At 38.0% G+C, this 13,146-nt stretch overlaps 1 protein-coding gene across 1 annotated transcript in view; it reads right to left on the reverse strand.

Annotated features, from left to right (window-relative positions):
• Positions 1–1,498: 1,498 nt before the first annotated feature.
• LOC108365865 (chaoptin) overlaps positions 1,499–13,146 on the reverse strand; it is a 78,142-nt gene continuing 66,494 nt past the window's right edge. Inside the window, exons 3-6 of the mRNA XM_017620056.1 lie at positions 8,665–8,775; positions 6,008–6,196; positions 2,866–5,923; positions 1,499–2,596 (exon numbers count right to left, since the gene is read on the reverse strand). Coding sequence (XP_017475545.1) covers positions 2,423–2,596; positions 2,866–5,923; positions 6,008–6,196; positions 8,665–8,775 — 3,532 coding nt within the window. The 3' untranslated portion in view covers positions 1,499–2,422. The remainder of the gene's footprint in view (positions 2,597–2,865; positions 5,924–6,007; positions 6,197–8,664; positions 8,776–13,146) is intronic.

Raw genomic sequence — 13,146 nt, forward strand, 5'->3', positions numbered from 1 at the left:
GGTCACTCTCTCGACTAATGAAGACAGAAATCGCAGGGTAGGGATCTTCGCCATTCCTTGATACATATCGAGTTAGTCGTTGTCAACAACGAAGGAAAGTTTAGATGGAGCTAGGTTGATCATGCTCACCAGCCTTGCCACCATGTCGATTGCATATAACTCAGCCAGAAAAATACCGATGTGATCTGGGAGTCTATAGAGATAATGGACATAGAAATTTCGATAGAAGTAAATTTCCGTGACCTGATAGAGACAGCTACTGTACTCCAACCCCACTATGTCGAGGATTTTAGCGTTACCCTTGCAAGTTGTTTGCAGCCTCTTAGATATCCTGAGTCGTAGAGCGCTTTAGCTGCAGTAATTGTCTACGTGCTTCTCTTCCGATTCGTTTTCTGCTTCTTGATGTAGTGACACAAATTGAGAGATCTGCATTTTCACTCCACCTCCGAAGAAGTTTTTTTTATGGCACAAGTACACCCGAAGGTTCGCCATTGTCTGCCAAGGCGCGGCCGCTATTTGAAAAGAACTTCTTTGATGTTTCTGGGACCAGAAATTTAACTATGTACTCCCGAGCGGCAGTAGGCACATCGAAGCACTCGGCTACGGTGGCGGGATCACTACCCGAATCCGAAAAAGTCAGAAAAAATGCAATAAGGTATTAAAAAAAGTTAAAACAGGACCAAAAGTGAATTTTGCATTGATTTTTATTTAAGTATTTTACTTTTGATCTGAAATAAACTATGAGCTTAGCAACTAGTTTGAAAAATAGGAATATTTTTAAGCTCTTTGAAGAGGTTTGCCTCACTGGTTTAAAGAGTTAAATTTAAATCATTTAAAAGTTAAATGAATCATCAAAAGATGGGTATTAATCGAAATGAGTTTGAAAAATCTTTATATCTAGATTATGTGTAGCAGGGTTTCCACCTGTTTAAAATGCTTAGTTCAAATTAGTTCAGAAGTCAATTGAAATATTTATCACAATTTGGTTGTCAAACGAACAGGGCCTAAGAATGTTTTAGCTGAATATTTTTTTGAAGAGGGTTGCCAACTGTTTAAAGAAATCGATTTTAATAAATTATACACGATTTTTTTTTTTTGATATTTCTAAACTGAAGCCAAAGTTAAAAGATTTAAGAAAGCTTTAGGTCAAACGTATTTTTAGTAAAGGTTGCCACCCGTTATGAAACTCAAATTTATTTTAACTACACAAATAGTTATATGTATATGTCTGCAATATTACACGTACACTGTGAAACATTTTTGGGAAGGGTTGCCAGCTGTTTAAAAAATCGAGACAATTTAATAAACAATTTAGCTAGAAAGTGGTTGCTTGAAAAAATTACGAGTTTATTAATTTTGCTATGCAACTTGAATTGGTTTGATGCAAAAAGATTTTCGAAATTTTTGAAAATTTCTCCTATTGTGTGCAATTCCTTGACTAAGGATTTTGACATTTTAACACCTTACAGCTAGATAACCAGCACTAAAACAGCTAGCTTCTGTTGAAGTTGTTCCAAATGTCCAGAACCAAAGAGTGCTTTCTTTTTTTAGATTAACTTTATATCATGCCTTTAAAAAATAATAGCTGAAATTGCGTTGGCAGAAAATCCAAAAAGTATGCAATAGCAAATTTTAATTCGAAAAGTTCTAACGAAATAACTTTCACTTAAGAGAGAAATAAATTTGTAGATCTTTTTGTTTTTTTCACCTTTTCTCTTTCTCTCCAATCTTTCGCCAAATCGTTTTAGACGAGTTCAATAATTTTTTCATGCATTTTATAAATAGGTTTTGTTACAATTTATGCTATCCAAGTGCTATACTTAGTATATTTTATATTTTATTACTATGTATTATCCTATTTGCATAGTTGTTATTAAAAAGTTACTACTTTAGGAATCAATGCGCTTACAGTTATCGTATAATGCCGCCGTATTTTCTATAATTATTTAAAATCTACACTTTTTTCAACAATATACGTAAGTATTATTTCTTGTTTCCCATCGCTCAACACAAATATAAAATCAAAATCAAAAACAATTACGGCTTCAAATATTTTTTTATTTATAAACTTATTTCTTAAGTCTATCAGATTTACATTAGCTAGAACTATAGTCTATAGATAACAGTTTTTTTTAAGAAATTTACAATAATTTACATTTTTTCAGCTAACAACTTTTGTTTTCTTTCTCCACTCTTTTCAACAATTAAAGCAATAATCATTCCAGTTAGGTTTGGTTTAAGTTTTTTTGTATCGTTTTTACATGGCAACTCTTACAGCTACATCACACTTACGGTGCCTCTCTTTATAGTACTTTACAAATATGTGACGAGTGCATGGCGCTCGTTCCTTCGCTCCAGCTATGCGCTCGTAGTAGTATGTTTCCTACAGCTAAGTTCACGCCTCTTACTACGCTTCCAATTATCAAAGTGACATTGTGAAGAGCGGTAACGCAATCGCCGCAAACGAGAGCAGAAAGAGACGTTCACTCGAACTGCTAAGCGCGCTCGCTTGGCACAACAGGTCTTCGGGAAAAATCTCCAATATGGGTAGGCGACGGCCAGTTGTCGGATCGTGACATGTGTTGGCGCGCGCGCGCTGTAGAGCGGAAAGAGATAAAGAGGGTAAAGTAAGCAGTAGCTTCGATTTGTGCTGAAATAACTCAACTAACTAAATAGTAAAAAGAGCTAAAAAATTAAAACCGAGAAGCTTACGCGCATAACGTGTACGGGTAACGGTAACTTCGTGCAGGGTAACGAAACGTAAAAGCATTAAAAAAGTGAGAACAAAGTTCATACATAAATTTCAAGTAAATAATAAAAATTCTCATAAAAAAATTTTCATTAGTTCATGCGTTTTTTGCTCACCTGCACCATTCGCTTCATCTCATCCTTCTGTATCACTTTTATTTGCGCCGATTCACGCAGCCATCGCCTCAGCCAGTGACCGAACCACACCAAGCCGCACTCGCACTCGAGCGGATTGTGTGACGTGTCCAGTCCGCCCATAATGCTGCGTGTACCCACAGTGTCCCAGTAGGTTTTGTTCGGGTAGAAGCTGTCCGCCGCCAGCGCATTGATTTTGTTGTGCGAAATGTCGATAGCCAGCTGCGGTACGGCACGCAGCGTATAAAAAATGCCCGGCGGCAGATCAGATATTTTAGTGTGTGAGATTTTTACCAGCAAATGTTGATTGCGCGCCAAGCCCGCCAGCGCATCCGGTGCTATTGTCTGCACATTGCCGCCATACAACTCTAACAGCTGTAGTTTTGTGTTATTCACCAGCTTCGCCAGCAGCTCCGGCCCTATATTTGTTTCCATGCAGTGCACACGCAACTCCTGCAGGCCCGGTATACGCGCCACAATCTCACCCAAATTCAGATGCGATGTGAGATGTAATTTGCGTAGCGAACGTAGCTTGATGAACACCGACGGATTGGCTACCTTGACGTCGAGCAAATTGAGATCGGTGAGGTGGCGTAGCGCAACGAGGTCGTGCGCGCTGATGCGCCGCAGTGGGTTGTGCGCCAAATCGAGCACACGCACAGATGTCGGTAGATGTTCGGCAATATTGCTGGCGTTGACAATTTTATTATGCGACACATTGACGTGGCGCAGCTGGCGCATTTCGTGTAGCGATGAGAGCTCCTGCAGGTAATTTCCGCTCACATCGAGGTGTGATAGATAGGGCAGACTGAGTTGGGGCAGCACATAGAGGCCCATGCGACGTATTTTGAGACGCCGTAGGCGCGGCGTGTGTAGGAACACCTCTTTCAGATTGGTGGTAACCAGTGGATTCTGCGACAGCTCCAAGTTGGTGAGATTGTTTAGGAAAGTGAACGTGTTGTCAGGCAGCACTGTAATGCGATTGCAGGCCAAGTTGATGTCGTAGAGGAATTGTGAGTTCACAAACATGCTGGAGTCGAGGTATTCGAGCGTATTCTGCGCCATCTGTATGCTGCGCAGCGTAAAGCCGACATCAGAAAACGCGGGTACAGGCCACACCGATAGCTGATTCTCGGAAATATCAAAGTATTCAAGGCGCGTATTCATGAAGACCTCGCGTGGCAAGGCGCGCAGACGATTACCACGCACGCGTAGTATGCGCAGCTTGCGCAAATTCGAGAACTGCTCCACTTGCAGCTGTTCGAGACCATTGTAGCCGAGATCCAATTCTTGTAGACTGTTCAGACCCTGAAAACTGCGGCGCCGCAGCGAAGTGATGTTGTTGTGTGCGAGATTGAGTATTTCGAGGAATTCGAGGTCGCCGAATGCGTGGTTGGCAAGCCCACCTATGGTGTTGTGCGCGAGGTTGAGGAAGCGTAGCGTATTGGCTAGATTGGCGAAGCTGTCCGGCGTGCTTATCGCATTGTGGCTAATGTCGAGGTTGTAGATGTACATATACGAACTGAGTTCGTCCTCGAAGTGGCTAATCTGATTGTAGGTGACGTTCAAACGCAGCGGTGTGCTGGTGTTCGAGACGAAATGAAACATTTTTAGGGAAAGGGAACAGAGGTTGTTGTGCATCAAATCCAAGGCAGCGAGATTGGGCAGTATGGTGAAGGCACCATGGGAGATGTTGGCCAGTTGGTTATAGGACAAATCGATGTAGCGCAGAAATTCCAGATTGTAGAAGGCGTGCTTCTCCAGCAGTTTCAACTTATTCGATTGTAGGTTAAGCGTCTGCAGGTCACCTAGACTGTGGAAGGTATTGCGTGCTATGACTTCCAATGAATTGTACGAGAGATCGATCTCCACGAGGTGGCTGTGCACATCGGGCAGAAAGAGACCACGCGGCAGCTGCTTGAGTTGGTTAAACGCCAGGTTAATATAGCTAAGTTCCCGCATATTTGCGAATGAATCGTTGGAAAGCATCTTCAAATTATTATTGTCCAAACCCAGCCACATGAGCTGTGAAAGCGGCAGTAGTGCGTCGAGCGGATCGATGGACTCCAAACTGCGTGCAGGAAAGACGGCGAAGGAGAGTTCCAGTATCTTAAGTGTGCGCGAAACATTCTCAAATACCATGGGATGGTGGATATTGATGTCGTTGAAGCTCAAACTGATTTCCTGTATCTGCTCCAAGCCGTAGAAAGAGCCCAAATGCAAGTGCGTGATTTTGTTGTTACGCAGCAGTATCGTCTGTAGGTTTGCGCCCCAACTGTCCACCGCGAAAATGCCCTCAGGTATGTCTGAAATGAGGTTGTAGCCCATATTGAGGTAAGACAGCTGCGTGTAATTACGCAGCGCCAGCACTGGTATCATCGTGAAGTTGTTGCCGCTCAAGCTGAGCACGCGCAAATTATCCGTGTTCTCCGGCAGATTTGTGAGTTGATAAATATTATTCGAGGCCAGATACAGATACTTGAGTTTGTGCAGCGTCCTAATCGCACCAGGCACTGCATTCAACTCATTGCGCTCCAGATCTAAGTACTCCAGCGTCTCAGTTACGCCCTCAAAGGCGTTCACATGTATGCGCTCGATGGCATTGAAAGCCAGCACTAAATGCGCTATGCCAGTGCCCTTGAACACCGCCGGTGGTAGCTGCCGTATATAGTTCTTTTCCAGATTGAGCGCGCGTACATGCACGTCAGAGTAGTTGTTCTGAAACCAATCTGATTCCAGCGTTTCGACCAAGTTCATGCCCAAGTCGAGCTTCTCCAACCGCATGCGCACCAACCGCAACTCTTTCGTTTGCACGCTACGCAGCAAATTGTCACGCAGCGATACGATGCGCAGCCCATGTAGATGCTCGAAGAGTTGTTGTGGGAAAACGGTGAGCAGATTGCTCGACAGATCGATGGTGACCAGCGAGCGTGGCAGGAAGTTGGGCGCTATGTGGTAGATGCGATTATTTGAAAGATCCAGCCAGAGTAGTTTTTGTAGGCGACTGAAAGGTTTGCTTGGCGCAATGTGATTACTCGTGCTGGACGTATGGCCCGCAGCAGACCCGCTGAGTCCGTTGAGCGTGTTTAACGCATGGTTGTGCGCACTTTTCATGCTGCCGAGCTCGTCGTGTCGTGTGATGGCCGCCAGGCTGGAAGGATGACCGCTACCGCCGCCGACGCCGTTCACGCTATTGCCGTTCTCGTGAAGACCAAAAGGAGACACCTCGGTGATGTCGTTGCCGGAGAGGTGTAACGAGCGCAGAGAATCGAAGAGAGCCTCCCAGTTGCCTTCGAGAGAGGTGATGTGATTCCTTTGAGGACAAAAATTTTGATAAAGAATGGGTAAGGTATTTGAATATATTTTTGTTTAATGGAATGAAGAGGTAATATGAACTAAAGTTTGAAGAAAGTTTTAATGCTATTGTACAAATGGATGATGAGTAGTCTGAGCAAAGAATGAAAGCAAAATTAAACAAAACAAAACAAAAAAATTATCAAAAGGGAAACAAATGCTAACTCAAGAGATTTCAATTATTCGGGAGAATACTACGTAGTACCATTTTTGATTCCACAGTTTTTTCTGTGGCAACTAATAAAGCAAAATAGCGCTAGTCTAACGTCAAACACAAAATAGTTGCTTTTGGCAAAGTGTATGAAATAATCGGAAATATCATAATTAGAGCTTTTCAACTGATGTTTACCAACTAAATATTCTCTGTGAACCTCTACGATATAATGAGGATATAGGTCGCAAATCATATCTATATTTTGCGCTATACGATATTAATATTGAACATTCCTTTAAGACTCACTTGGTCTAGCACTGAAGTTCAACGATTTTACATAGACAAATCTTATGCTATATTCTTGTGTTTTTAATGCCTAAAAGTATGCAATATAAGCCGCTTGAGCATTTTTTAAGCATCTTTTATATGTCTTTTAAATATTATATGTATATACATTTCTATGTGCACTTCTCAAACGGCATATTAGAAACTAAATTACATTTGTATACATTTTGCATGTTCCTTGCTAAATCCAATACCACCAAGGTCTTCTTGCCATAATTACGGTAGGTGCTTGTTGGAAAGAGAACTACAGAGATTGCTAAGAGTTTTCCAACTTTTTTCCGATTTTTGAGAAATTCTTAATATTCAAGAGGATATACAAAAATTTTCCCATGTTTTGAATAAAGTTTGAACTCAATTTGATATCCAATCTCAAATGGGGTGCTCTGACAAAAAATGCGCCCTTTTGTTAGAGAAAGGGTTGGTTCTCCGACTGCGGTACACTTGAAAATCACTATTGGACCTTGGGATTTGTATTGGATCTCCACTTGGTATCTAACCCAAAAGTTGATTGCCTTATATTCAGAGTCTAATGGGGACTAGATTGTCGCCTATCAAGGTCTAGCTGCGTTCATAAATTAGGAAGTCACGGCTGTAGAGATTCCTAAATGTTTTTTTACATGGCAATAAAGATACATTTATTTTGGCGATTTTTTTTGGTTTAGTTTAGATAAGGTGGGACTGGCTAGCCCATGCTTACTTTCGTAGCGCCTATTAAAGTCCACATCGTTACAAACGAATACTGCGATAAGGTATTTTCGCTTATTTCTTGAACCAACAGCTGTGTTGAAAAATATAGCCGAATTGCGGCAAATTTTCTGCTTTCCTTTGGCGTCTGCCTCAAGATTCGCTAGCAAGAGTAGATTTTTTACCGAATCTGGAGAGCCAAAGCCGTAGCCTACCAAGGATTGAACACTCACGGAGGATGTGTTCCACTGTCTACTGATTCATTGCGTCAGACCTAGCTTTAAGCCATGCCATGCCAGAAATTAATACCCTTTTAGAATAGCAGCTGGAGGCTCGTTCTTTTCGCTATCAAAATTCTTACTTTGTGAGCTTGCTGTCATAAACATGGTTCTTCCACCACCACAGCCTTGCGTACTAGCCCACAATTTTCCAGCCCCTGCATTGCCCGAATGTCAGTATAGAGAATCTCTTTGCCGCTTCCTTATTTCCTCACGCCAGCCTTCGAGTTTAAATATTCGCTCCAAAGTACAGGTTCCTCGATCACGTTGCTTGTTCATTAAGAAATTTTTTACGCTATACTACATTTTGAAGGCTTAAACATTTGAACTTATCAAGCACCTATTAGCAGTATAATAACTTTTGCGTTAACTTATGAGATTTAAGTCAACGTAAGTCTAATGTGTAGCACAATTTTGGGCCTATAAAGAATATTTTACATTACATTACATTTGGTGCTAAAAATAATGTAAAAATTATATTTGTTAAATCCTACTATCACGTAATAATATGACCTACAGCCCAATTCCCACTCCAATGAAAAAACTCATCCTAGGACTATTGTCATAATTACTGCGCCTAAAATTATGCCACAAAATATTTGGTCTTAAGTGCTCTTATGATGACAATGAGTACCTGACAACGACGAAATAAAGTTTATTACCTGGGACAAGGTTTTAGTTGCAGTTGCAAGACAAACACACGATTAGGCTGTTTGTAAGTACCTTTTGACAGAAAGTAAAGTTTAAACTAAAAAAAAAGTTTTTACATTTTTACAGAAAATTTAAATCGCAATAACTGATAACAAAACTCGCTAAAGCGTAGTAAAATAGTTTGTAAACTTAAACAAAACAACCAAAGAACGATAAAAGCAATTCAGAAAAACTAACGGTTTGTGTATTTCATATCAATGCAAAGTTTTTATTTTCTCAAATGTAAATGAAGTCAAATATTCAAATTTTTCTCACCTTTGCGCTACAAGCCGTGTTAGCGAATGCAATTTTTGCAACGCCTCGAGTGGTATGTGCTGCATTTTATTGCCAGATATGTCCAGCGTCATAAGCGAATGCGTCATTGTGCTGCAATGGCATAGATAGACAACAAACACAAATCAACTTTATTCACTTGAAAATATTGTGAAATTTCAAATGAAACTCAGAATATGGAAAATGTGGGTGATATAAGCATTTTAAATAAAGTATTAAATGAACATCACGATTGTGATTGGCAGTTTTTGCAGGCAATAATTTTGAAATTGTCGTTTTGCAATTTAAATTTAAATATGTATGCATATTTATGTTTAGGTATTTTAAAGCGCTTATAAACAACTTATTGGATTCATCTGTACATACGAAAGTATATTCGTTTAAGCAAATTTCGCTCAAAATATTTTTCACTTTACTTTCACTCAGGCACACTCATGGACTATCCCATTGCAGTGGAGCAAAAAAATCAATTTTTCGATTTCGTAATTCAAACAGTACGGAAAATTTAACATAACTTAGTCACATTCAACGATGCTAAATCATTTTCCCGATGCGATACTATTTACGGTCGCCCCAAGGAGCCTTAAAGTTTTGAAAAATCTCTCAAATTAGGAGTCTTTTGTGTTCTTTTCGGATTTTCAACAATGATTTTGAATATCGTTGCTACGCATATTTTCCAAATTTGCGAGCCTTTTTGCAATATTTAGGCTCTTGGGGCGACCGTAAATATTATTCGATGAAAGATGGTTTAATACGGTTCAATGTAATCATGTAACGTAACTTTTCCGCACGATTAGAATTTCGAAAGCGAAATTATTATTTTTTCGCTCCACCCTAATGCCCGCAAATTAGAAAGTTACTTCTTTAGATCTCTTGGACGTCAAGGGTTAAGATTTAGAAAGTTACTCCAAGGGTTAAGATTTTTTTTTGCAAAAATATATTAACTGACATGAAAAGTCCGATTTTTCTTTATTATATACTTGTACTTATAGTCATAATTGACTAAAAATAATCTAGTTAACTACTGTGCGACAGAGCGATGAGTTTTTTCTTGTGAGAGTAGCAAACAATTTAAGCAAAAGTAAATTTTTTGCTGCTGCAACTTTTTATCAAGTCTGCGTAGAAAATGTTAAGGCACAAGCACATGTAAGTCTTTTTGCTCTCTGAAATATTTAAGCGTTTGTATGGTCAAAATATGAGTAGATACTCATACATACAACTGCTTACATTTAAGCACTGGTATGTAGGCTGGAGGATAACTGCTTAAAGTCTGCTTCTGAATGTATATATGCAAACGTCTATAGAGGTTAGGGTGGTCCTTAAAAAAATCAAAGGAACTATTTTCTTCAATCTCACCCCCTCAATCGGTAATACCGCAATCACAGATATCAAATATAAATTTTGATCTCGATTGGAGGTGGTTAAGACTCAAAAAATTAAAAATATTTTCTTCATTTAATACCCAAAATCGATACTACTGAAGTTGAGGATATCACATACAAATTTTGGTCCCGATTGGAGTCGGTTAAGACGTCCTCAAAGGGTAATCTGAACTTTGACCCCTGTGTGACACGCCTTAATCGACTTCAGTCGGGACAAAAAATTACATGTGATATCTTCGAATATGTTAGTATCGATTTTGGGTATTAGATGAAAAAAAGTTTGTTTTAATTTTTTGAGTCTCTACAGAAGAATCTGAACTTTGCCCCTGTACGGGACATGAGTAAACTTTGCAAGCATTTCTTGGACAATTTTTTCTTCTACCATTTCTTTAACACTTTTTAGTCGTCTATCTTATGAAAGTACAAATTTGCGATTTTTCGTCACACGGCCAGCACTAGTAAAGTATATTTGCAAGTTTCAGCCTTTGTTTTGCCAGTCAGCATTAACTGTACAGATTTTTGCGGTGACATGGTCACTCTAAAATAGCTGAACGCAACGTTCTTAGTATTTCGGAAAAGTGTGTCAGTTGAGTTGCTTTTTAAGTTAACTTCAAATGACTCGCATGTGTCAGTTATCAACGCTTGAAAGTGAGTTGCACAAAAACTGAAAATTATGTAGTACACTTTGATGAAGTGTCACCCCCTTTTTTGAGGATAGTTTAGAATGATTATGTCAGCAGACGATGTGGTTCTTAAAAACATCCACATCTAAATTTTTTATGGGGCACTATTTCTAAGACTGCAAAATTTTAAAATAATTTTTAGGCATCGCTACCAGAGTTTTAAAAACTTGAAATCTTATTGATATTATTCAAATAAATTCGTAGTCATTACCAGATGAATTCATTATGTAATGCTAAGCAAAGACTGTCATTTGTTTGAGTTTTTTTACAAAATCAGATGTTGATATTTTAAGGACCACCCTTACATAATTTGCCTAAATCCTTAAAAAAGCTACAAACTTAACATGATTTTTGATCATTTAAAGTTTAAACAAAAACTTATGGTCACTTAAAAGCTGTACATAACTTTTGGCAATTTTAAAAGTGGTCATCAATTTTTGGCTATATAACACGGGAAATAAATTTCTCTTTGTTCGAAAACTTGACATAAATTTCAATTAGTTTAAAACTTGTACATAAATTTATGGTAATTTTAAAATAGAATTGATGGTAACAGGCACGCAAATGATCTCCCTCACATAGACATATTTTATAACCAATTATCAATGGCAAGATTTTATTTAGTTTCTAGTGTCGCCTTTATAAGTACTGTTTTAAAATATAAAAAAAGTAGGTTCAGTTTTTATATGGCCAAAATTATGTCCAGTCATGAACTGAAAAAATGTATGTCCAGTTTTCAAGACCAAAAAGTTATCTACAATTTTTAGTATATAAAAAAATTATGTCCAGTTTTTTAGCTACCAAAAATTTATATCCTCTTTCCAAGTTAAAGAATAATTGTGTAATATCACATGAAGTTACAAATCATCGATTGACACGTAATGCTTGCACACTTCACAATTTTAATGGTGATTGGTTATAATAGAAGCTCATATTAGTAAGTTTAGTTAGAAAACCATTCAAAAGTTTTGAATAAAAAAAAATTAGCTTATTTGCCCTTTCGTGTAAATTTCAGATAATCTTATATTGCGCGCCAAGCGACGAGGTGAAAATATAAAGCCATTAGTGATGTTAATAATAAAACCTGCGTGATTTCCCACAACAATCAGGTAACAACAGTTTTTCTATATCAACTTTTTAAAGCTGTCAACATATTTAAAGTCATTTTACTTTAATTGCTCTACTCAATTTGTGTTCAAGCTAAAAAGTTTCGTTTCACTTTATTTCCAAACTTAACATACTAATGACAAAACTATGAAATTGCCGCAACGTTTCTGCTTAAACAATTTTTCCTTATTGTTGTTACTTATCATTGCTTTCTAAATATGGCCAATTATGTCATGAAGTGGCAAAAGCAGCTGCTACAAGTCATCCATTAATGCTTAAGTGTAGCCAATCACACCATCACACAGAGCACACTACGAGTACTTATCCCAGCCGGTAAAGTTAGAATGCGGCTAACTAGAAGCTCTTTTTCTTTCTGATGTTTTGAAGCGATAGACCTTCCGTGCTTGATTCTCTGATCTTTTTGTTGGGAATACCCAAAGTTTTGGGGCTTTTGAGTCCGATTTTCTTAGCGGTAAAAAAATTAGCTTTGCACGAACCACTCTCCTCTGTTTGACTTGTGTTGCTTTGGAAAAACTTTTTCTCGTCTGCCCACAAAGGACATGATTCTGATACTATTTACTTCTGAAGGAAGGTCCTTTAAAAAAACCCACCATGAAAGCTTTTATTTAGTAGTACATTTTAACTTTTTTATGTCGCTGGGATGTTGTGCAAAGTGCTTCGTATTTGCGAAAAGTTACATACATACATATGTACATATGGACAGAAGTTTGTCTGATGTTAGCTATTATGACTATAATTAAACATTAACTAGTGTGTGTATGCATGAAAGTGCAAATGTGGATAAGCAAACATATGGTGAGTATTCTATGCGCGTACATAGTTATTAGAATTAACCCAGAAGCAAATGTGGCTTAGAATGAAGCAAATAGCAAGTATACAGGTAGTTAGTTTCTTTGATAACAAAATTTAACTCAAATTTAATATTTTAATTATAAGGATTTTTTAAGACAAAAATTGAAATAATGCAAATTTTTTGCTAAATATTATACATAGGATTAATAAATAATGAGCAGACCTAAAATAAAAGATACTTGCTTGCTAATAATTAAGGTTTATAAACAAGTGGCTTTTCGCTGCACCAAAAGCTAAAAAAAAATTAAACTTTTAAATAAAAAAGATGTGTAAGTGGCCAGTTGAATAAAAAAGACAACACTACTACAAAAAAACTATGTACATAACGGGTGATTTTTTAAGAGCTTGATACCTTTTTTTTTAAAAAAAACGCATAAAATTTGCAAAATCTCATCGGTTCTTTATTTGAAACGTTAGAT

Source organism: Rhagoletis zephyria, unplaced genomic scaffold (genome assembly GCF_001687245.7).
Source record: "Rhagoletis zephyria isolate East Lansing unplaced genomic scaffold, Rhagoletis_zephyria_1.1 Rzeph_scaffold_02031, whole genome shotgun sequence".
In the NCBI taxonomy this organism is placed as follows: Eukaryota; Metazoa; Arthropoda; class Insecta; order Diptera; family Tephritidae; genus Rhagoletis; species Rhagoletis zephyria.